The sequence below is a fragment of the Fistularia commersonii genome, chromosome 13 (assembly GCF_037954325.1).
Source record: "Fistularia commersonii isolate RoL2024-O1a breed Wild chromosome 13, RoL_Fcom_v1.0, whole genome shotgun sequence".
Classification (NCBI taxonomy): Eukaryota; Metazoa; Chordata; class Actinopteri; order Syngnathiformes; family Fistulariidae; genus Fistularia; species Fistularia commersonii.
In genome coordinates this window covers 14,736,771-14,762,123 of record NC_141296.1, presented here as the reverse complement: position 1 = coordinate 14,762,123, position 25,353 = coordinate 14,736,771, and the positions used below count along the sequence as shown (strand labels likewise).

At 41.8% G+C, this 25,353-nt stretch overlaps 3 protein-coding genes across 3 annotated transcripts; all 3 read right to left on the bottom strand.

Moving 5' to 3' along the window:
* Positions 1-1,536: 1,536 nt before the first annotated feature.
* Positions 1,537-6,460, bottom strand: arl9 (ADP-ribosylation factor-like 9). The gene is made up of 4 exons (XM_086158618.1): positions 6,114-6,460; positions 5,253-5,430; positions 3,938-4,113; positions 1,537-3,072 (listed from the first exon to the last, which is right to left on the bottom strand). The coding sequence occupies exons 1-4, from the start codon at positions 6,306-6,308 to the stop codon at positions 2,896-2,898; spliced, it is 726 nt and encodes a 241-aa protein (XP_086014744.1). The 5' UTR covers positions 6,309-6,460; the 3' UTR covers positions 1,537-2,895.
* A 4,275-nt stretch (positions 6,461-10,735) lies between these two features.
* On the bottom strand, positions 10,736-12,427 carry LOC147227973 (snRNA-activating protein complex subunit 1-like). Its single transcript, XM_086158161.1, has one exon. The coding sequence runs from the start codon at positions 11,912-11,914 to the stop codon at positions 10,736-10,738; it is 1,179 nt and encodes a 392-aa protein (XP_086014287.1). The 5' UTR covers positions 11,915-12,427.
* A 145-nt stretch (positions 12,428-12,572) lies between these two features.
* Positions 12,573-25,343, bottom strand: srp72 (signal recognition particle 72). The gene is made up of 19 exons (XM_086158294.1): positions 25,204-25,343; positions 24,614-24,734; positions 23,816-23,936; positions 19,741-19,884; positions 18,962-19,073; positions 18,853-18,884; positions 18,596-18,720; positions 17,257-17,314; positions 17,006-17,137; positions 16,770-16,898; positions 16,078-16,150; positions 15,812-15,876; positions 15,533-15,628; positions 14,989-15,092; positions 14,727-14,804; positions 14,252-14,389; positions 14,018-14,055; positions 13,753-13,912; positions 12,573-13,086 (listed from the first exon to the last, which is right to left on the bottom strand). The coding sequence occupies exons 1-19, from the start codon at positions 25,301-25,303 to the stop codon at positions 12,909-12,911; spliced, it is 2,004 nt and encodes a 667-aa protein (XP_086014420.1). The 5' UTR covers positions 25,304-25,343; the 3' UTR covers positions 12,573-12,908.
* Between the last annotated feature and the right edge of the window lie 10 nt (positions 25,344-25,353).

Genomic DNA, 25,353 nt, shown 5'->3' with positions numbered 1-25,353 from the left:
GTAGAGCCGCTGCTCCTCTGCATAGAGAGGAGTCAGATGAGGTGGCTCGGGCATCTGGTCAGGGTGCCTCCTGGACGCCTCCCTGGGGAGGTATTCTGGGCATGTCCATCTGGGAGACCGCGGGGAAGACCCAGGACACGCTGGATGACTAGGTCTCCAGGCTAGCCTGGGAACGCCTCGGGGTCCCCCCAGAGGAGCTGGACCATGTGGCAGGGGAGAGGGAGGTCTGGGCCTCACTGCTCTGGCTGCTGCCGTGACCCGACTCCAGATAAGCAGGAGAAGATGGATGGAAGGATAATGTTAAAATACATTTTAGATTTTTTAAATAGAAATTGCATTGGATGAGAGGAGAAAGATTTGATATACTGAATCTCTGAATACTGAATGATACCCGTATGGGGTCAATCAGACATCCTGGATCAGATTTCTTTTTTCTTTTTGGCATTTAGCTTTTGGAAGGTGTCAGAATGTCAACCATCTTATTAAGATGTTAGGGTCTCTTCTGTGAAATGAATGATTAAGATTGGAGTCTGCGCCTAATCGAAAGTCCAAAACATGGCAAGCATTGAATACACCCCTTGAAGGCGTCATGAAAACAGGCCACAGCTATAGAGGAACATTCTGAGTAATAAGATGACATGCGCACAAAAAATGCTCCTTAAGGTGGCCAGTATCAACAATGAAAATATTACTTCCCCTTTTGAATGGAGCGCTACAAGAGAAAAACACAATGAAACAAAGATTGTGAATATCAGAAGAAAAACAAAGGCAAGATGGCTGTTTAATTGACCTGTTTTCATCACAGCATCTCCATCTGCAGGAACGGTGGTGTCACACTCCCCTGCAGCCATCGCTATGCAGCCCTGAGTCCATAGCAACGGAGCTTCTGGGGTCCGTACCATCACTTCTGAAACAGTCCGAGGGAGATTGATATATCCTGGGCAGAGGACAGTGTGTGTGTGTGTGTGTGTGTGTATTACACACCTAAAGGTGTTGCAATAGGGTGACCAGGGTCAGATTAACTGTGGCCCTGAGTTCCGCATTACAGACCACCCTCCCTCATCTGAGGAGATGACTTGCAACATTATTTAGGAAATGAAACTTTCTGCTGTTTGTTGAGACTATAACTTAAACACCCACATAAACAATTTCTAGCTTCATGAGAGCCTTCAGATTATCTGACATGATCTGATAATGTATGAACAGCGCTTTAAATGAAACTTCTATCACCAAAACTGCATGGGTTGTTTTTTTTTTGTTTTTCTTTCCAGATTTCATTTAGGTTTCTAATATTACTCATTCATGGAGTAATTGTGCACAGGTATTTTCTTGCCACAATTTCGGGGTATTTTTTTTACAGATATTCTTTTTCTGTAATATTCTTCAGATTTTGAAATTACCTTTGCTGATATTTTACTCCATGCAGACAGTGAAAATAAATTTGAACACACACACACACACACTACTTAAAACAGTTTATTAAAGTGTGACAAAACCATACATCATTTGTGTAAAGTGAGGTAACACCACACTGGACATGTTTGGTTTCAGAGAAGAAACCGTATTTAATCAGACCATCAAAAATTCACTGCAATTCCACAAATAACACATTTCTTTGAAACCAAATCTGACGGCATTAAGACATAAACAAGTCGACTGTAAAACAAAAGACACAACAATCCCAAATGCATCCATCTTTCATTCCCTTATTTAAAGGGACTTCCCGCATTAAAGGTGAAGTCAAAACATGTTGGGAGAAGAGGAAAAACACGAAATATTTTTGGTTTCCGGCAAAAAGTGTCTCTAAATCAGTCTGTGTGAGATTTTAATAACACATCTTCTGCCTTTATCATGACTGAAGAGCACTTACCGGGCAATTTTTCACATTTTGGCAGCACCTAGTGGTCACAATTTGAAAATTCACCTGAGGTTTTATTTTGATAAATAGTCAGTGTTAAACTTTCACTGACCTTACAAAGAGCTCAAATATACAATGATAGACCTGTTTTTTTCCCCTCTGAAAAACCAAGCAGCTTTTTCAGATTACAGAAAAAAAGATACCGTATGTCCCACCATGCTTTTACCTAAATATAATTTCAGTAATATATAGAAAACACATGCAGTCTGCAAGTGTTACGTGTGACCTGTGAGAAGCACAAAACATCTTTTTTGATGTTCTTAGTAACAGTCCCCTATCCACTTTATGGCTGAATTAAAAAGTCTTTGGTAAAAGAAAAAAAAAAAAAAAATTTTGGTATGAGCTTTCTATAGGCCACCACTGTCAGGAAAGAGTATAAAAGTGAAAAAGCAGCCCTGGACTAAAGCAATGGCGACGCAAATGGGGGCTGGGAGGGTGGTCACATGACATACATTAGAAATTCAGTCTGTGTTTATCATTTTATTTATCTATTTTCTCTGTTTGACTGCATAAGTCATTTATGCCTGGTCACGTACCAATTCTGAGTAAAAGATTTTTTTCTCCAAGTTGACCCATTGCTTCTGCATACTTAATCCAAAATCATTACAAAAAGTAAACATTCTATTTTAATAGTGTTGGGTTTTTTTTTTTGGACCTACCAATAAATACTTTAGCTCTACCTTCAGGGTCACATTCACTGGCAGTCAGAAGCCTGATAAATTTGGGAGCCCCCTGCTGTGAGGGGTCACCTGCAGGTGAACTAGGGATTAACTGAGACTTAAAGTTTATGAGGTTTAAGGCTTTGATGCTAACAGAATTAAGTCTGAAACACCTCTGAAGATAGAATCAGCCTCTTGGAAATAAATAAGAGTTTCGACAAAGCATGTTTTAGCGAAAACACTGTAAAGTGAAAAGATTCTGACTTTGGGAAAATACAGGATTGGGGAACATTCCCGGAGTAAAAGTCCTGCAGACTTTCATTTGCGCTCACAAACCATCTGGATGATCAGGTCCCGGGCGTCCTGTACACCCGAGCTCAGTTCTGCTGCGCCCTTTGTCACGTGGCTGCTGAGGAGGAACAACTTGCGGTCTCCGACCTCAGACAGGGCCAGGGCCTCATGGAGGTCGGTGATGCCGCAGGTGCCTGGAAGGTCCTGGAAACAGAAATCAGGTCGATGGAGAGCACTTATGGATGATTGTAAAAAAAAAAAGAAACAAAGCAAAGGAGTTCACAAAAAGTTCACAAAAACCAAATAACCTTCAAGCCTTGAAATAAAATAGAGAAATCTAAAAAACATTGGGGGGAAAAAGGTAAAACTCAAATTAAATATGATCATGTGAACTAATTCGAAAATAATGTCGAAATCATTCATTTTATGAATAACTAGTACTATTATTTGCAAAAAATCTTTTCCAATTAGCTTTTGCGGTAAGTGATATTTTTGAATCTAGAATTAACATTTCATGACATTCATTTCAAAAATGCAATCTTTTCTGTGTTTTCAATGGCATGTTAGTGCTTTTTATGAAGCACGGCAAGTTGCAATTCTGGAAGGAGACGTTTTCTCCTTTATTTAACCAGGAAAGTCCCATTGAGATTACAAACCTCTTTTTCAAGGGGCGAGAGGCAGCAAATGAATACAGTTACATTTAAAATGAAATTAAAATGACATACAAATCATATAAAACAGTTACAAATCAGTGCTTGAAAAGTAAGTTTTAATACGATAGGAATGTAAATGTTCACGCAGTCCCCTTGACACCAGGTGTTCCTGCATTGTGTTCTACGACTGTCACTTCTTACTGGCATTTTTCTGTAAAACAATTTCTTTCCTGAGGCTCCTAGTACTTAAGAGATTGAAAATCAATAAACTATATATTCCCAAATGTGAGGGTGTAGTTTGCTCTTTCTTCTTATCAAAGGCTATAAACTTCAACTGAAGTCAATGTCTCTGCAGGGACATGGCATTTGCAGGAGTGGGTTGTCCTCCATCAACCATCTGTAACATGTGACCTCACCTGCTTGTTAGCCAGAACCATCAATGGCAGATTGGGATCAGACGCCAGCAGCTCATGCAGATGCTTCTTGGCCACAGGGAAAAGCTGCGGTTCAGAGGAATCGACCACAAAGACCAGCAGCAGAGCCTTGGACATGTATCTCTGCCAATATGGCCGCAGCTCTGCCTTCCCTCCAACTGATGAACACACACACGCATACACAATAAGAAGAAAACCAAATGTATAATATTCTAAGTCCACTGATTTCAGACTGATTCCGAAACTGGAGTTTTTTTGTCAGAACAGAAAAGAGTATGTCACACAAAATCCTGGAATATGCTCTCTTTATCTCAATTAAAACTATGTGAATTAATAACGGGATCTTCGCTTACAATAAATCTCAAACAGGTCATCACATAAGTAAAAAAAAAAAAAAAAGGTGTAGAATTTTTTTCACATTACATTTTCCTGGAAAAAAAGCAGGGTTGTTAAGTTCAATGGCTGGTTGCATTCCTTCTTATCTATTTATTCAATTTTACATCTTCACAAGTGGCAGCCAGGTAGTGCAGTGGTTAGTGCTTCTGCCTCACACTGTGAATGACCTATGTTCCAACAGGGGACCTTCCTGTGTGGAGTTAGCAAATTCTTCTCTTGTCTGCTTGGCTTACCTCCAGGTTCTCCGTTTTCCTTCCACAGTCCAAAAACATGTAGCTGGCAGATTGGCAAAACTGCCCTGATGTGCAAATGAGAGAGTGAATGGCTGTCTGTCAGTATACGTAGCCCTGCGATTGGCTGGCGACCAGTCCAGGATTCACCTGGCCTGCATTTAAATTAGCAGAACAAATTTACTGACTTTTACTGACAGTGCTAAGGAGAAAAACAAGGATGCCCAGGAAACTGCTTTCAGTTTTCACTCATCCATAGATTTACTGTCTATGTTGCTAATCCCACTCACAATGTGTTCCATCCAATTATTTCCTCTCTCATTCACACCTATAGAGAATGTAGTGTCTTAAATGGACTGCGTTTGGATCATAGGGGGAAGATGGAGAACCGGGAGAAAAAAATCCAGACGGGAGAATGTGGGGACCCTGCATACAGAGAACCTAGTTTAGTACAAGATCTGAATAGTCTTTTAGAGAGGCAAAGGTTTTAAACCCTGTACCACCTGGCAGGTCAATAATACTGGCTTGAAGGTCCTCGGGTGTCAGAACATAATGGAACATGTCAGAGAAAAACTCTAAAAATGAAATACTTGGTGTTTTAGGATAAAAAGAAATCTGTCATAATGTAGATAGGATCCACTGAGTCGGAACCTCCACTTTACGGAACTCACTCTCGAGGAACTCGACGTGCAGGCCGTCTCTGTTGATGGAGACAGCATTGAAGCCCTGCGTCGGTTCCACGTTGTGCTCCAGGCCTCCGCTGGCCCAGCAGTGGAGCAGGCTGGTCTTCCCAGACCCATCCAGACCAAGAACCAGCACCTGAGACCTCTCAGACTCTGCAGGCTTGGTCTGAAGAGGTAAACAGAACAGATGATTGAACTGAGGGTGTTTACAGGAATATTTCTGCAACTGATTGAAGAAATCTAACAAGGCTCTAAAAGACTAACATGTCAAAATTCTGCATTCATGTGGAAAAAATATCACTGCTACTAACATAATCAAACACTGTTTTTTCAGTTTAGGAGAAAAAGAGCAAATGTATTAGGGCTGAATACTTTACTGGACGTCACGTGAATTATATTTGAAGCTTCCAACAAATAATTCAGGTTCAAAGTCGTCGCTTTTTTAGTCATAAATTATAGATCAAGTAATTCACTTCTCATATTTCAGTAACACTTCAATGACTTGCTTGTGTTCATCTAAATATTAACGAGGGAATAGTAACAACCATTTGGTAGAATCTGATTTATTTTTATTTTCTAAACAAATCATGCGTAGTCTGATCTGGCATCGGCCTGAAGGCAATTCAACTGCTTTGATTTGGCCACCTCCTTATTTGTTTGACTAAAAATGTATAAATTGTATCTGCTGCTTCTTCGCTCAGTGCCCGTCGAATAATTAACTTTTTTCAGTTGTCGGCGCGTTGAGTTAGCAACGGGTTGGGTTCATTTTTATTTATTTGTTTGTTTTTAAATCGCGACATCAGGGTTGTTACCAGTACAGCTTATTCAGTGAATGTAGCATTTGCCTACTTTCTCTACAGGCGCTTCGTCTCTCTCCTGTTCTTCCTCGCCTCCGCCTTCCACCGCGGCGCTTGTCTCATCCTGGGCGGGGGTTTCGGTTTCCTCCCCCGCGGACGAGGACGCAAACGTCCAGACGGCGTAAGCTAGTCCTCCGGCGAGAGCCACCGAAACGCCCAGGACGCCGGCTTCCCTCAAACCGATCATGGCGCTCAAAACGCCGCTTTAACGTTTTAAATACGTTCCCTTTTCTTAATTTTAGCAATAGTTGCCTTTCATTATCCCAGCTTTGACGACGTTTTAAACTTTTCTCACTGCCTGGTTGCCCGCCTTCTTCTCTCATCAACAAGTGGATTAGAGGGCGGAAGCGGAGCAACTTCTCAGGCGTTACTTCCGGGATGAAGCGCGCCGCCCTATTTTAATTGGACGCTATGTTTCATCACTAGATGGAGCCACAACACTGAAGATGTGTTCCCATGGAACTGCGGGTTGCTTTTAGTGTTATTTTGGTCACCAAGTATTTTCAGCGCCTGTAAAAAGATTTTTCCTTAAACCTGAATAAGTAATATGAATAACATTTGGGCTGATTAGAGAGCTGTTTTGACACAAATCTGCCTCACAGTACTACAATGCTAATCAAAGTCAAAGCCAGATTTATTTTCAGTTTCTCTCAAATTGATAAGATATTTCTCATTCTCCCAGAGTGACACTAAAAATGCAATGAGAAAAGACAAGACAAGACAAGACATTTCCTACCACTGAAGTAATCAAAAAAAAAAGTGAAATGGCAGATTAGAAAATTTACTAAAAAATAGCAGCAGAGGTTCCAGTATAAGTTACATAGTATAAAAACAGTCAGTTATAGCAGCATGTGATGTTTTACTGTAACAGTGCAAAAAGACAGTAAATCTGAGAGGGTTGGCTGAAGCAAAAACAAGGGTGTGGGTGAGTGGAGAGTTCAGCATCCTGACAGCCAGGTGTGAGAAACTGTTTGGGAGTCTGGTTACGTGGGCATGGAGGTTCTGCGACCATTTCCCTGAGGGCAGGAGGGTGAACAGACTGTGCACAGGCTGGCTGGTGCAACTCACAATCCTAGTTGCTTTGGGGGTGATGTATATGTCTTGCAGGAAGGAGAATGGAGGTGTTCACTATGCACTGCAGGGCTTTCCTGATGTAGTCAGTGATATGGCTGGTCAGGATGCTCTCAATCAGCCCGGTAGAATGTGCAAATGCTGGGCGGGGGAGCTCTCACTCGCTTGAGTTTGCAGAGGAAGGAGAGGCAATGTAGTGTTGGTCGTCCAGGAGAGGTCCTCACTGATGAGAACCCCCAGGAATATGGTGCTGCTTGCTCTCTCCACAGCAGCACCATTGAAGGTCATGGGAGGGTGTTGGGCGTGACCTCTCTCGAAGTCAGTAATGATCTCCTTGATCTTGCCGATGTTCCATTCCACAGGAGGTTGTTGTCTTTTCACCTTGTGGATAGAAGATTGACCTCCTTGTATTGTCCGCAAACTTCACCCTGTGATTGAAGCAGTAAGTCGTTGTGCAGGCACGAGTCAGAAGGGTGGAGAGCAGTGGGCAGAGCACAAAGCTTTGTGCTGAGTGGGATGCTGCTCGAGGCGCTGTTGCAACTCATTCTGCTTGTGGCCTCGAACTAAGGAAGTCCGGCCACCAGTTGCAAAGAGAAGTGTCGAACAGTGTTGACTAGTCCATATGAAAAACCTACATCCCCTTTAAGGTCATGGTTCCCATCTCCATCCAGTCAAAATTTTAAGTAATTTTTAAGCCAGGTCTTCCCAGCACGGACCCAAATACATGAAATAATTTGCATTTCTAAAATGCCAGTAACTAAAAATATATAGTCTTGCAATTGTAAAAAGCTGATCCACTTTATGAAGATTTCTCCCTTAGTTATGGACAATTAATTTTCCTGATATTTGAGAATTTCACCCAAATCCCTTAATCCCCCGAATTGTATTGTCTCGAAAAGTTTGAAAATATGGTACCAAATCAGGGAGAGTTGCAGGTTAAAAGATACTTCTATTCATTGCCCCTGTATATCAAAATCATGCATTTCCCCCATACGTTTCGGATGACCCATTTGACAATTGGAGATTAAAAGGCATTATCACCTTGAAAGATTTCTATATTAGTCAACAATTTGCCGTATTCAGTAAATTAAAAGATACATTTTCCCACAACACATTTCTTTTGGTACTTGCAGAGTAGGAATTATGTTTGCCTGTATGTACCTAACTTTATAAATATTTCCATGCAGAGTATAGGATCCATCAACTTGTACTTGTGCCTCAGAACATGTGTAAACGTACGCATAACTTTTACCATGCTCACACAAACAAAACAAAACCTAGTGGTAGAACATTAAACTAAAAAATAGAACAAGGAGTCTCAGTGGTCAGTGATGTTAAACCTCACACATGCTCCTTGTACCCTCTAATGAATAAAGTTTCCCAATGACTAATTTATTCAACAACTGTGATTCTAATATAGAACAAAAGAAAAGGATTTAAAATGCTCACGCGATGGCTTATATTGCACTACTGGGGTATTTCTTTAACCATGTGCTCTGAAGGAGGGGCGAGACCGAGCCGATCTGCTCAGTGAGATTACGGAGTGGCTTCGAAGCAGTTAATGCTTTCCCAAAAATGTACTGATTGATTTATGCTGCGATTTAAGACTCATGTTGCGGCAAGAGACGAGATGCCACAAAGCCATCCCAGTGCACCTCCAGCTCCTGTCTACTTTGGGAATTTTGGCCACTGGAACATTTTAGAGAGATTATCAACAGTTGGGCATTTTGCAGCCAACAGTAAGCAGAGTTGTGCAGAATAAAGCAGGCAGTGTTTGATGCAATACTTTCTCCAGCCTAATGTACATCAAGCTCCCATATAGCCATCAAGTGGATATTGAACAAGGATTTCACACCGTCAAATTCCCAGACATAATTGGAGCCACAGATTGCTTCCACATCCCATAAAAGCACCACCACACAATAAATTCAGTGACGTTAACAGGAAAATTTTTGATTCAAGCAATTACTTTTATGTCACATCATTTTTTTTATTACTTACAGTGTTCACTCTTCTGATCCGACAGAATTGTTAGCTTATCCCAGCATTTCATTTGTTTGTCATACCTACATGAAATTGTCCAAACAGCATTTTCCGGTTCATTTCAACTTCCCCTATGAGAACATCAATCTCTGTGTCAGTGAAATTGCTCTTCTACGCCCTCTTTGTCACTATTTTGGAGGGAAAAAGTCCCTTCATGCTGTCTTAAAGGGACTTTTGCTACCATATATGATCAATTGGTAGCTTTTCTCACTGCAAATGAGGCCGTGAACAGGTGGGATTTATCAACAGACTACAAATGTATGAACGACAGGTATACGCATGTTTGAAAAGTACAGACTATTTTTGTACCTACACACACTAAATTTCAGTCATACGCAAGAATCTTCAACTTTTTCTATGCACATTTGATAAATGAAGCCCCTGCTCTATTAATGCTAGACATCTAATAACACTATATAATTGTTGCACAGGCCTCACTATTCAAGAACTACATTGCAAACTTTTTTTTCCCAGATTCCCCTTTATATGACTGTAACTATGCTCTCTGACCCACCTTTTCTGGACATACCCAAAACTGTATAATTTTTGGCAGGACATTCAAGTGGTGATATACATGGCTATGTTTTTGAACCTGATCCAGAGATCACGCTGTTTGGGTTTTCTTTCTCACAGCTGAACCGCTGTGCCTCTAAGCAAAGTGATGTTACTTATGGTATGGTAAAAGAAAAGGGAGTAATATTAAGATTCTGGAAGTCAGGGGCCGCACCTCAATTTAAGACTTGTTCAATTGATTTCCCTGTCATTGCCTATATGGAAAGTTTTATATGGTACTATGGACAGCCTTCTGACAGCCATTTATGGATCACCTTGCACAGTGTGGCCCTGATCCTGCCCAGCAATAACTTCCATCGTGTTCCACCTCCATGTTGTAGTGATAGTAAGATGTTGTGCATATTTCTTTATCTATGCCCTTTTGTTTTTCTGTAAAAGACCTTTATTTGTGTTGTAATATGAAAAGTTCAATAAAGGGAATGTCTCTAAAATAAACTTATGTTCGACTTTTTTCCCCCCACATGTGAGCTCTGTGAAGCTGTTATTTTTTTGGAAAAAAAATAAAAAAACTACCTGAAAAAAGAGGCACGAGAGGTCCTGCTACTTATTAAAACTTCAATAAGTTTTTTTTTCAAAAGCATTTCTTTTTGAGAAATTGAAAAAAATATTTATTTAAATCACATTAAAATAAACATTTCTGGAACCTGTGTTTTTGATTTTTCTCTGACCAACATTTATAAATGAAAATCAACCCTTTGGTTTTCAGGTTACTGCTTATTCATTTTTCTAACAAATTCATTAACAGAATTCACTTGAACAAGTGAACAGAACAAAAATAAAAATGACACATTCACTTATTTCTTTAAAGTTTTAAATTAAAATTCTTCAAACTGATTGTAACTTGGTAACATAACAAAATACTGAATCCACTGTGATTTTTATAGGATATGACCTGTGGGGTCAAGTCACTCTTGGCCCCCTTGTCCATCATGTGAGGAGACTTGAATCCTGGCTTTGTGATTCCTGATTGCGCCTCTTCAGCACGTCTTTCCTGTTGGGAGCGCTGAGGAGCCACTCCTGGAGCTCGCTCTCCTCCACGGTCACACCGAGCTTCTTCCAGGTGCGGGAACGGAGAGACTGAGGCCTCTTGCGGCGCAGCGGCTCCCGCAGCTCTGGGCCAGAACTCGACAACACCGTCCTCTCGGGCTCGCGATGCCTCCGAGACCTGGTCTGCTTCTGAAAGCTGCTGAAATATCTCTCCTTAACAGAAGACGCGTTGGGCATCTGCTCCTCATTTTCTCTCCTCTTGCAGAAGGTCTTCTCCTGCCAGGAAGTGAACTCCCCTAGACACTCCTTCAGCTGGGAGGTGAGGTCAGGGTGGATCATGGCGGCTTGACCTTCGACCTTCGAGGCTCCCTTCAGCTGCTGGTAGCACCTGTGGATGTTGCCCAGCTCCTCGAGGAGATCGGTGGACAGAAGCTCCTGGGCGGCAGCAGTCCGCCCCACCAGCTCCGAGCTCAAGGCCTCCTGCTTCGGTTTCCGCTGCTTCTGGAAGTTGAGGAAGTGCGGCATGGCGGTGAAGTGGAAGGCGCCTGCAGCCAGCAGCCTGCGGTAAACGTAGACCACGTCGTAGTGTCCGGCCTCCACGGAATCACGGAGGAACTTCTCTACCGGATCCCTGTCCTTCAGCGCAAACCGGATGTTTACGGGCGGCCCCGACGGCTGCGCGAAGTAGAAACCGTACATCAAGTACAACCCACCTACCCGTACCTGGTAGCTGTACGGCGGTAGGAAATACTTCACGGCGGTGGCCATGGAGACGCGGCAGAAGCCCTTCATCTCGCTGACGCTCGGAAGGCCGAGGAAGAGGTCGGAGAGGCGCATCCGCCTCCAGAGAGCGGAGAAATCCTGGAACCTCACCGTGTCCGCCTGCTGGAAGAGTGTGAGGAACTCCTCCACATCGTCCGTCAGGGGGTCGTAGAAGAACTCGGAGAACACCGCCGGGTACCGAGGCATCTCATCCGCGGCGAGGCCTCTTAAGGTTTGCGTGACCGCGGAATCAACCCACTTTGAATGTCCCCACCTGTGGATCCGCGAGTGGGCGTGGCCTTCTTCATGACCAAAGTCCCCACAAACGAATAGTTGAATTGTACGTTTTCCCCCCATTTTATTGCATATTTAAATTGTTTTTCCTTTCAACGATGGAATAGAGACGAAAATGCTAAACTTAATTGCCCTTTAAATGTCCTTTAATATTTTTACATTTCATCACACCCTAACATTTCAATCTTCACAGAGCTTAAATCTGTATTGAGATAGCCAGCTCAAGTTATCAGCACACCCTCCTTTTTACATCATTTGAAAATTGTTAAGCTCATTCAGCTCCTCACAAATGATTTGACTTGTCCTAAATTCCTTTGGTTTGAAACTAGTAAATCAGCAGATCAATAGGATCTCAGAAAGCCATTGAATTAGTGATTAATTAAAACCACACTTCAACAGTTGGTGAGAGATGATAGAGAATGGGGTTATATTGAGGAAGTTGATTCACTGTGGTAATCCCTGGAGGGAACAGCCAAATGAAAACGAACAAGAATTTATACCAGATTAGCTTAATATTGGTTTTAGTTAAGCCCTGAACATGAAAACAGCTTTTAGAGCCATTTGCTGCAGCATCAATAAACCCAACACTACTTTTTTACATGAAAAAAAAATGTAGGTTCCTGAAACAATGGATCTAACTGAAGGGAGAACTGAATTTGACATAAGCTGTACAACCTTTTTAACCGCACAATTGAAAGAATAAGACTGCAGTGAGCCAAGGTTTTCTTTCTTCCAACCATTTAATGAAAATATTTGTCTGTTGACCTTCACACAACCTCCAGGAGGTCGCAAAACAGTGGAAATCCGACTGTTTGGGACATGACTGCTTCTCAAAAGCAACAAAGGTTTCATGGGAACCAACACATAAGGTGTGTGTGCACGCACCCCTTTGTTCCCTGTTCTTTGCTTTTAAAAACCAGATTAAATGTGTCCAACAGTAAAGAATTTGGTTGTATGTGTTTGAAAGAATGGTTGTATCCAGTCCCCTCCGAAAAAACAAAGCTTGAATATCTTGGACCGCGGATTCTCGAACCTCCCGCGATGCTCCTCCTCTCCGCTACCGACCTCCTTTGCCTCCTTTCTTCTTCTTCTGTGCTGCCTTCTTGCGGGTGGCCCCAGAGGCGGAGGGCTTCTGTTGTCGTGGGGGGAGCACATTACTAGAGGCAGCAGAGGACCCAGATGCAGAGCCTGGTCGCGGCGAGGTCGGAGGGCTACTGGCCGTCTTGCTGGCATCCCTGAAATGAAGGAAGTGGCAAAAATGAATGAAAAAAAAAAAGGTGATGGTCTACGATAAATATTTTTCAAGTGTTTGTAACCAAACCCTTTACTTTCTAACCATACAAACAAATCAATCATTTATCATCAATAGCTCCCCCAAACCAACAAAACCACGCACTCTTTGCAGAAGGCAATCTGATCAAGGTGTTTTGTCGCAGATGACTTTTAGGCAGAACCTGGACTCCTAAGTTTAGTTTCACCCGTGTGTTTCTTAACAGGGCCTTAGGCCTGAACATATTGCTCCCTCCACTCCTAAAGGAATCATCTTTGTGATTTTTATTTTATGCGTATTGTTAATATCCCAATCTGCTATCAGATCTTTTATAAAGGAGGAATACACTGATTACTGGATTAAGAATACTTTTGCTTTATCAAAAAAACATAATATGGGACGGGTCTCCTGAAAAAAATACACAAATGTTTTAAATTTTTAGGTTAATCTGATAATATGATTATTGGTTTAGTATTATTTATTTTTATTTAATTAATGCTTCTTTTAAATTTAACCCTTTCTGAGTGGCGGGTGATCTGGCTGTTTTGGTACCATCTGCCGGGAAAACACAAGCCCACTGAAAAATCTCCTTCAGATTGTCAGAGGCTATTTTGCAGCCGAATTGACTCACAGCTCAGATGAGGCTCCTGCTGTTGCTCCCTGCGTGCCTTTTCCAATCTGCTCCTTCTTCTTGCCCTTCTTCTTGCCCCTGTAGTAGGAGCGCTCACGCATGGGCAGCCACCTCTCAGAGTCAGGGGTCGCCTTGGGGTCATAGTTTTTGGGTAGTTTACCTGAGTAGTAGAGCAGGTGAAAAGGTAAGCCAGGGGGTGGGGGGTGAGACAATGCCATAATGATTGGCTTGTTTGTTTTAATGATACAAAATTAATGAAACTAGCCTTTCTTTTTCTTCTTCTTTTTCTTGATATCAACTTGGCTGTGGGGAAAAAAAAAGAAAAAAAAGACGTGAAAATTACCAGATGAGTCACAACGCTTTTATCGGTGTATCGGCATAAAAATAAAAAAATAAAATAATTCAGTTTAAACAAAAAAAAAATACTCTAAATGTGATTCTTTGTTTAAATTGAAATTTTTTTTTTTAAATACTCTAAATGTGATTAAAAAAAACTCACCCCTGTTCTTTGGGAAGACTTTCTCCTGTGACCTTTGCTGCTTTTTTCCGGACGTACGTGGCCCCATGGGAGTTCTCTAGTTCGTCGATGTCCACATTGAAGGACATGGTATCTGCGGAGGGGAGGTGTTTGCTGAGGCTGGGGAGGGTGCTCAGGATCAGAAGTATTTTAGATATGACCCCACCTGCGAAAACGTGTAATACTGACTTCCAAAATTAACATGCAGCCCATCAACATTGAGATAACTAGTCTGTGGATTACTTCCTATTAATGAACACTGATTCCTAGAGGACCCAGTGGCGAACTGACATCTCATTTCAAACTCCAAAGTTGCAGAGCACAAGAAAAAGCAGTAACACCTTAGAGGGCAAAAAAAACTCTGTCCAGCATATTAGCTTGAAAAATTATGAAATAGTATGATTTCTCCAAGTAATAAACAGCTGACTGATCTGAATCTTGCATTTGAAAAGGATACGATTTGGCTTTGTCTGTGTCGACCAACGAGTAAGCAGAGATGAGCTGCGCCAGTGTGTGAATGTCCTTGGTGTTTTGCCTGTATGAAGAAAAAGTTTTACTGTACAGACCGTTAAACTTAAAAAAAAAAAATTCTTTCACAGTTATTTGTCCTCCAGTGGTCTTCCATTGTTCAAACCCTGGTATTCGCCACCAAGCACGCAGGTTAGAAGCCTGACCTTTAAGACCCTCCCCCTGTAGTCCTACTAGCCAGACAAACTCACTTCCAGAGCTGCTCCAGGTCGCTGATGGCTTCTTTCTTCCGTCCGTATTTCAGCTTGAAGTTGGCAGCTTCCCGTACAAGGGCCAAGTGAGCTGCAGATCCAGGCTGAGGAGATGGGAGAAAGAACAGTCAAAACAGTCTTTTATATAGAATTATCAGATGAGTTAAAACTACTCTTACAGACAGTGTTCTTAGTTTGAACTGAAATCCCTCTGTAGTTTCTGTTTTCTAAAGAAACACTTTTATTATAGTACAAAGCAACATTTGGGGGAATTTGTTAGTTGGATCTTGGCAGGGAGATGAGAATACAGATGCTCTTATCCGCATCTATTGAATGCCTAAAGGTCTTGCTGTCGGAGCTTGTTTTACTTGAGGGTGTAAACTCACCAGCCACTGCGATTCACAAAGCCAATTTCCTGCCAGAACTATTTCCCACATTAAAAACAGGGCACAGTGAGAACAGAAAGTGCCAGTCAGCACCAACACACAGTAATACTCCTGCATTAAGCCATTGGCTGTCAGGACAAAGATTAAAAGGTACAAACCTGTTCAGACTGGTAGTGTCCTATAGCTTGTTTGAAAACATCAATGGCACTATCGATGTCTTCTTCATGGGAGTACATTGTTACCAGAGCTGAGACCTATGGAGACGGATCACAGGCCAGGTTGAATATGATGGCAATAAACCTTAATAGTAGCACATATTTCCTACATGTGACAGGAAATAAATCATCTAATTATTTTCTACCAATGTCATTTAATTTTAGTCATTACATAGCCGTGGTGATGTAATAATGGTCCAATATGACAGTTCCCAAACGTACCATTCCCGACTTGTGCTTAAACTCTTCAATAGACTTCAGGACGTCACAGGCTTTGGTCACATGACCTGAGGGCCAAAATCCATAAGTGAGATCATTAGTGGGATGAAAATATTCAACACTTCAGTATGCTTAGGAATTCTGGCAATCAGGGGAAGTGGATTTTACATAAAAAGAAAAGTGCATTTTCAGCGAAACACTCAAGTCACGATATATGGAGTCACATGGATGAATCGCTCAAAGGGTGGGTGTGATTGAACAGCACATACCTTGTATCAAATACAGCTGTGCCATTGTCAGTTTGATGCCTGCCGCGCTCTCTGGGTGATTGTCTGAAAATTGCTGCGAGACATTAAAGAAAATGTGTTCCTTTGACTTTTAGATTTTGATAAGAGGACCTCTGGATGGGTGGACTGTTGTTCTGAGTGCGTGTGCCGCCAGCGTGGTGCTTGTGTTAGATGGCGTGCAATGTGCTTCATGATATTAAAATTAGGGCTGGGACTTTGATGAATTCATTTTGATTAATTACAGAAAAAAGATCATTTAGAGTCTTCAATTACCCAACTGATTGTTTTTTCATTGCGGGAGGAGGATTGTGAGAGAACCAGGAGAGACCCCAGGGAGGAGAACATGGAGACCCCTCAGAGAGAACCCAGTCTAGCATCAGATTAGAATATTCTTTTTGTGAGACAGGGGTTTTAACCAATGGAAAATTTGAACGTACTGCCTACTTACTGCAATTCAGCAGTGAAAGCACATCAGTGAGGGAACACCAAATCAAAATATTCCGACCCTTGTCGAAACTGGTTAATGATCGCAGTAAAAACATGATAACAGCAACAGGTTCAGAGTTTGCTTCCATCTCGTGTGGTGACACATCATGGAAAAGGTTACTTTTAGAAACATGAACATTTGAAAAATAAATCAATAAAAACATATATGCAAAGTCTATCATTCATACCTGCAGCAGCTCTATAGCTTTGCTGTGCTGCTTCTCCCTGCACAGCTGGGCCACCTGGATCAGGACCGGCCGAGGGTGACCTGGGTTCTGAGACTGAAGGCTGGATGACAGCTTCCTGCATTGGTCGGCCTGTCAGGGACAAAACAAGGAAGTTTTAAAAACGAATGAAAAGCACTGTATCAATAAGTCACTGGAAATTCACTCTGGCCTAAGGGTTGGGTCGATCAGTTTTGCACCTGGTTGGTGTACATGGACAGCAGGGCCTTGTTGAAGTCGATAGCCTGCAGCTGCTTCCTGGCGAGCTTGTACTCCACACCCTCAGCACTTGCCAGCTTAACTTTCTTCTTTGAGTCAAACACGTTTTGGTCCTGTAGCAACAAGTGTAACAATTACCTCAAAAGAGACTGTTAACTTCCACCTATTGAAGAACGTGTCTCTTCATTTACTTTTTCAAATCACAAATTGTTCATATTGTCATCTAGCTCACCTTGTTTATTGTAATGATATTGTTTGCAGTCACAGCGAGAAGACCAACGTCTGATGGCCTGAAATGGGTAAGATAATTAAAACATTATTCTGGGAACCCCTGCACATGTGTGCATGTAAATGCATATTCTATCAATAACACAAATAGTTGTGAGGGGAGGGGCAGTCGGATGACCTCAGCAGCCTGGGAAATCCGCCATGTACAAACTCCAATTCCAAAGAAGTTGGAATGTTGAGTAAAAATGAATAAAAACAGAATTCAATACACTGCAAATAATTTTCAACCAATATTCAGGAGAATGTTCAAACTGATACAAAATGTTTTGGGCAAAAACTCATTTTAAATTTGATGCCTCCAACACATTCCAAAAAAGCTGGGACACCACAGTTATAACTGTGTTAAATCACCTTCCCTTTTAACACTCAATAAGTATTTTGAAACTGAGGACACTAATTGTTTAAGCTTTGTAAGTGGGATTCTTTGCCATGCTTGCTTTATGAGCAACTTCAGTTGACAGTCGGAGGTCTCTGTTGTTGTATTTTGCGCTTCATAATGCGCCACACATTTTCAATAGGAGACACGTAAGGACTGCAGGCAGGTCAGTCTAGTACCCGCACTCTTACTCGGACGCCACACTGTTAGAATGAGTGCAGAATGTGGCTTGACATTTCATTGCTGAAATAAGTATCGACGTCCCTGAAAATGACGCCGCTTGGACGGGAGCATATTTTCTTCCTAAACCTCTATGTATCTTTCAGCATTAATGGTGCCTTAACAGATGTCCAAGTTTCCCATGCCATGGGCACTAACACAACCCCAGACCATCACAGACATAGGCTTTTGACCTTTGCGCTGCTAACAATCTGGATGGTCTGTTTCCTCTTTGGACGGGAGGACATGACGTGCATTATTTCCAAAAACAATTTGAAATGTATTCTCATCAGACCACAGCACACATTTCCACTTCGCATCATTCCATTTCCGATGAAATCGGGCCCAGAGATGTCGGTAGCGTTTTTGGATGTTGTTGATTTATAGCTTTGCATGGACCCACTGAGGAGGGAGAGCTTACCACTTCGATGACATACATGTCTAGTAAAAAAATCATGGTAAAAATACTATTACAAATGGCCAGCTCAACATGTCTAAAAATGACCAAGAAGTCGGGTGAAAACATGGAAGACATACAGAAGTATCAAAAATGTAAATCCGAGCTGAACATGGAATTGCTCTTCATTGAAAATATCAAAAGGAATTCCTGAAAGACATTTCAGTAGATAAAACATGAACTCCATTACATTACAATCTACTGAGCAATTATACTGACTGACAAACTCACTTGAGCTTGATGACCTGGTTGTAGAGCTGCAGTGCCTCCTCTGTCCGACCTTGCAGCTGCATCACATATGCCATCTGAGAGTGGATGACTGCCAGCTCTGACTCGATATCCTCCTCAGTGACATCCTGGAAGAAACAAGCCAGCCTCGAGTGTAATAACTCTTTCATGAACATGTCAGCGCCGCTTTGGTTGGATCAACTGACAACTAAATGAGCACTGAGTTTAACATTTGAACGTTTTGGAAAAAAACAACTTACAGAATCATCTGCCAATGAAATCCTGCAGAGCTCTGGAAATGAAAACAGTCAGTAGAAATAAGAAATTTTCATAGTATCAATTTGATGGTGAACGTTGACAAGGTCTTACCCTCTGCTTGTCTTAGAGTATTCAGCGCCGCTGTGAACTCGCCCTGGCCAATCAAAGCGCAGGCAGCATTGTAGCAAAGCTCGTACGTTGACTCGGGGAGGCCTAAATCTTCCTGGAGAACACAGAAGATGTGCAATATTATAAAACATGACGGAAACAATCAAATTAAATTTGACAGGCAGTTTAACTTGGCACTAAAATGTAAAGTGTTAGATCACTTTTACAATAATACCGCTAATGAAATGAGATCTGTTGAGCCACTAGTTGGATATGTTATAGCCCACCTGACTGACAGTCAAAACTAGATGGAAGTATCATTACTTTTATTGAAAGAGGATTCTAAGCCAAAGTAGGCAATTTCAGCTTCACAAAAAACAAATTTATGGTCAGATCACTCTGGCAAATGTAGGCAGATTTTAAGCATGAAGTGACTTAGACGGATGTAAGCATTTAAATGATTTCAAGTTTTTGGATTTTGGCATGAAAGCGCTGTCTTATATGTCCACACGATATTGACTGATTTAACCGAAAGTGATGTCCCAAACAGCAAATGCCAAATATCATACTCTAGAAAATGGTGGCAGACACTAAAAATTGTTTTGATGGCTGACACACTGATCGGTAAAGTTTTCTTATCTATGCAATGTAAAAAGTTAAACCAGAGAAAGGCTTATGGATCAGGTGAGACGTCACTCTGATTTCAGGCCAGGAAGGAGAGCAAAAATGCATGAAAAATAAATATCCGAATCTTTACCCAAGGATCATAAATGAGAGATTACCGGCAGAGCTTTCTCCCATTGGCTCATTGCTGCAACCACGGCAGCAAGATTAGTCTTCCTCTCCTCCTCATACTCGTCCTGGGAGTTCCTGATCAGGTCTGTGTAGACTGACTTGCACTCCTCGTAGCGTTCCAGTCTGTAGAGCTGCACCGCAAGTAAAGAGGGAAGCACAAGTTGGAAGGTCCTATTACATTATATACCTCAAGCTTCTGTTTACAGAAAAGTCATTCTGGAGTGAGAGAGAAACAGTATCCACTCAAAATGTTAATAATGTGGGCAATCAATATAAATTGGACATAGAGATCAATCAACCAATAGAGCTAGGTTATAGATCCCTACTGAAAATCGGTTGTGAAACTGTGAATCAAAAATGGTGTTTTCTGTCTTCTTCCAGACATAAATAATTGTCTGGTAAATATTTTGGTCGTTCTCTGATAATTTTGCTTACACGGTTGTTTTTTTTCTACACTTGTACCTTACATTGTTATTTGACCAGATTGCTACTATGTTTTTCTCGATGCATCCTCGGGGAGCCATGGGCCAGTGTCTCCCTGAGCTGGTCCCAATGCCATATAAATGCAAAGGGTTGCATCAGGAAGGGCATCCGGAGTAAAACTTGTGCAAAAACCAAATATTTGAATCAAACCTAAGAATCTCATACGGCAGTGGTTCCCAACCAAGAGGCCACGGATCGGTACCGGTCCGTGGATCAATTGGTACCGGGCCGCACAAGAAATAATCAATTATTTCCGTTGGATTTATTATCTGAGTCTGAAAAATCTTTATTTTGAAAAATCTTTTATTTTGAAAAATGACCGGAATCTCGGTTACATCTCGGTCACTTGAGCCAAAAATGTAACCCACAAGCGAGCAAAATCAGTAAAAAACAGACGTCAGATGGAAAGTTTCTTTTCGAATGAGAAAAGGTGAATGCACACAGTGGATTACCGTTTATTATTATATTTGCAATATAAGCAATCTACATGTACCACCCCCCCCCCGTCCGCAGTAAAATTGTCAAGTGTTGACCGGTCTGCGGTGATAAAAAGGTTGGGGACCACTGTCACACGGGATTGGTTGAGGCCTGGGTTAACAATAATCGCCATTGCTGCCTATAACCTACGGTATAAGAGTGGAAATTGCGCTACTGTTGGTCGAAGAAGGAGAGGAGGAAGGAGTGTTCAGAAGCACAGAGAGAGAAGAGGAAAGGCAAGAATCTGGGACTGAGAGTAGTGACTTTGAATACTGGGACAATTACAGGGTATAGAGTTGGTTAACATGATGCAGAGAAGGAAGGTGGATATACTGTGTGTGTGGGAGACCTGGTAAAAGGTAGTACGGCTTGAAGCAGGTTTTAAGTAGTACTATTATAGTTATAGACAGGAAGAGAAATTGAGGTGGCGTTATCTTGAAGGAGGGGTTTGGAAAGGAATGTTCTGGAGGTCAAAAGAATATAAGATAGACTTATGAGTCTGAAATTTGAAATTGAAGGTGTGATGCTCAATGTTGTTAGGGGCTATGCCCCACAGGTGGGATGTGAGTTAAAGGAGATGTTCTGGAATGAGTGAGATGAAGTGATGCAGAATATCCCCTAATTGATGCAGACTTCAATGGACATGGTGCCCTTTGCAAAGTCTTTGATAAAATCTGCAAAAGGATGGAAATGGCTGTAATGAACCCCTTTTTTCCAGAAAAGGCAGGAACATAGGGTAACTTATAAGACTGGGGTAGGAGCACGCATGTAGACTTCTTGTATAGACGAGGTAACCTGAAAGAGATCAGTGTCTGCAAAGTAGTAATAGGTGAGAGTATAGCCAGACAGCATAGGATGGTGACTTGTAGGATGGCTCTGTTGACAAGGAATATCAAGAGGACAAAGTGAAAAGGGAGGAGTGTTGTATGGTTTTCAGGGGGGAGTTCAGAGAGGCAGTCTGGGTAGTCAGGGAGAGCTTCCCAATGACTGGACAACTACAGCTGATGTGGTCAGGAAGACAGGTAGGAGAGTGCTTGATGTTTCATCTGGAAGGAAAGTAGATAGGGAAACTTGGTGGAGGAATGAGCCATTTGGACCGGGTTTCCACGGAAAAGAAAACACTGGGAGCCGCAGTTACTTTTTGACGTGTAAAACAAAGGTACCACCGTATATATTGCCTTTTTCATATTTTGCCTACCTGTGGTTTAAAGTCTCGACAAATAGACGGCGTCTTAGCGGGTATACCGGCTTCCGCAAGTGTGATGTATATTTTGAGCATTGAAAAATAATAAATATAATTTTATTTTAATATTTCAAGATCACAACAATCTTCCAATTTAGAACTAAAATTAAAAAAGGAACTAACACAAATGAAGTACACTTCAATTAAATACTTGTAATTTATTTTCCCAAGCCACTCGGAGCTGCGGTGTAAGGATGAAAGAGCCGCATATGGCTCCGGAGTCACGAGTTGCCGACCCCTGGTTTAGAAACAGTGACAATGGCGAAACTACAGGAGGCAGATCTGGATGAAGATGTTGAGGTTCTCTTTGGGAGTGATGAGGATGGACAGGATCAGGAATGAGTCCATCAGAGGGACAACGCATGTTAGATGTTTGAGGAGAAGGTCAGAGAAGCCAGACTGAGATGGTTTGGTCATGTAAAGAGGAGGGATAGTGAATATATTGGGAGATGGATGCTGAATTGTAGCTGCCAGGCAGGAGGTCTAGAGTTAGACCAAAGAGAAGATTTATGGAAGTAGTGACAGAGGATATGAAGTGAGTTGGATTGAAAGAGGGGGATACAGAGAATAGGGTTACATGGAGAAGGTTGAATCGCCGTGGGCCCCCCAGAAAGGAAAAGCCAAAAGGAAAAGAAGAAGAAGTTGCTAAGTTTTTCTCCGTCACTCCAAGAGGCATGATTTAAAAGGTGTGCAATCTCTATCTAAAAACCTTGCATTATTTGATCGACTTCTTTTTTATTGCTCAGTGTGCACTGGTTACCAAGTACATACCTATTTAATATCCTGTGCTACTGTTGTTGTTTGGATTACATTCGACTTGTGTAGAAGGTGCAAAACATAGAAACATTAATTGATGCTAGTGATGCTAAGTTTTGCCATGTTTGATCATATTCATTTATGCAGACATAGGCATCAGAACTGCCAGCAGCTCAAATAAACATGCAAGTCTCAAGTTTTCAATACTTATTTTAACTTTTCAAGGGTGCTTCTATTCTCTGTGGTTCATGTGCATCTATCGCAGGTGTAAACAACTATTTCTGTTGGAAGGAAGCTAACTCACAACCACATGAAAAGTATCAAATTAATTTCTTAAATCTGTGTCTACATAGTATTTAAATTCAACTTAATTCACAATTTAATTGTTATCATTCACTCGTTTTCTGTTGTCAGACAATTAAAAAATCTGACATGCTGAATAAAACATGGCCCACTTAAGACTGCCTATTAACTCTATCTGTTGAGATCAGGGCTGCTTCTCCTTACAGTGCGCTGCCGAAACAGCATTAAACAACAAACCCACCACAACTCTCTTGCTGCTCCTCTGTCACTCAACAGAGAAGACAGAGAGGAGCCAGTGGCCGCGGGAGAGAAAAATATTACACCTCAAAACAGATCAATAATAGCAATACTCTTCATCATGAAAATTGCTGCTTTTTCCCTTGAGGTGTCAGGTCCTTAGCTGGGTCTGAAAAAAATAATAATCACTAAATCTAACGACAGAGTACAATGGAATGCTGGGCTGACAGGACTGCACTAAGAGGACATGCACATTTGACTGTCTGCTAGTATTACACGGGGTGCTGCACCAGCAGCAGGCACAGAAGAGTCATACATGCGTGTTACTTTTAATGTATTTGCATTCACACTCAGAGGAGAGGGAAGCAGAGGGAAAGAACTAAATTTCCAGGACAACTTAAGCTTTTCCAAGACACACTGAATTTTTTTCCCCTCATTTTCAATGGTTGGAAAACTATTCTGTACACAATACATGGGAACCCTGAACATGGCACTATGAGAGGCTGCAGCCAACTGCAACTTTCGCAAGGGAAGGTGGGGGGTGGAGTGGGGCGCAGACCTACCACTTGACCGTACAGCTCCTTCAGCTTGTCTGTCTGCTCTGGGGCTCCTTCAATGGTCTTCAGGGAGCTTTCCACCCGGTTCAGTCTGTATTCACAATACGCTTTCTCAAACACAGCCTCACTGCGGGAGCGGAAAAACGGTCATGCAAGGCTGTCAGTAAAAAGAAACCAAACATCATTACATTCAAATTAGTAACATACGAAGACCTTGTTTGCAAATATTTTCAAACTGCACTGATTTTTCCTTGTGACTTACTATCGACTACATGTTGTCCCAAACTTACAACACAGCTGCATTTCTATGACCCCCATAGTAAATCCATACTGTAAATTCAAACCTACTCAGGAGTCTTAAAGATAATAATTTAGAAGGACAGAGCAATTTACACCACCCATACCTTATGAACTGTGTGTCTAATTATCAATTACAATACTGACGTGTGTAATACCGGTATACGCTTCTATGAAACTTCATACATTTTTACAAATTTGTTGTATTGCTGTTGCTATTGCATGGTTTTATTGCATGTCGAACCATCATTAAGTCAAAGAATATCTGCGGTTACTTATGTCTAACTGATTTATTAGCTTTTGAAGGGGCATTTTCCATGGACTTTGATTCTGAATGCAATTTCTTGACAATTCTATGGGCACAGTGCTGTTCCGTGTCCTTACATAAAACATAAAGGTTGCATTTCAGTTTCCAACATTTAGGACAATGTAAGATATAAATTGACTTGCTGACCAAGAGTTAGCTAGACTATTCCTTCATATGAAAGCATTTTTGAGAGGATTTACCTTCCGAGGACCTTTGAGTGGGTGTTCATGACATTCAACGCCTCTTTGAAGCTTCCATTCTGAACAAGGCAGACTATTTTACAGTGAAGGGCCGTCACATCGTCCCGGTTTTCGTGCAAAACTACAACAGAAAGGAGACAACATTTTGTGTAAAATGTCAATTGTTGCTTCGCAACAATGTAAACTGAAAGGGGTGAAGAGGACAAAAGTTAGACGTAGTCGCGGGATCTACTGAAAGGATATCAGTTGCCATTCAGCATTCGATTCAGCTGTCAGGCTAAGGACACGTCACAAGGTACGCTATAACGTAATTCATTTCCAATTAGAAAGAAAATAACCCCACACATACGAATGAGGCTATGCTGCTTAGTATACAATATTGTGACTGTGGTTAGCATTTATTCGACATGCACAGCGGGGTGAGTGAGATGTGCTAAGGAGGTTTTTAAGTGCCGTTAGCCTAGCCACATGCAAGCAGCAGCTGGCCCTTTCTTCGGCAGTGAAGCTTCGCTAGCTTGGGGGCATGACAAGGATTCGCGCCATTCTTCTGACTCCTTCCATCAGCCGCGCAGATACTCTTAAGTTCCTACTTTTAGTCAGCGCTTTCAGGGCTCTTGTATAGTCTCCATTCTGTCCACAACGGTTCACTTCGGTCCACAGTGAAGCTAGGGAAACCCCTCCACTCGCCATCTTGGCTGGATGGACTACCGGACGGGCGGAAGGCGAAGGGGAATACATCC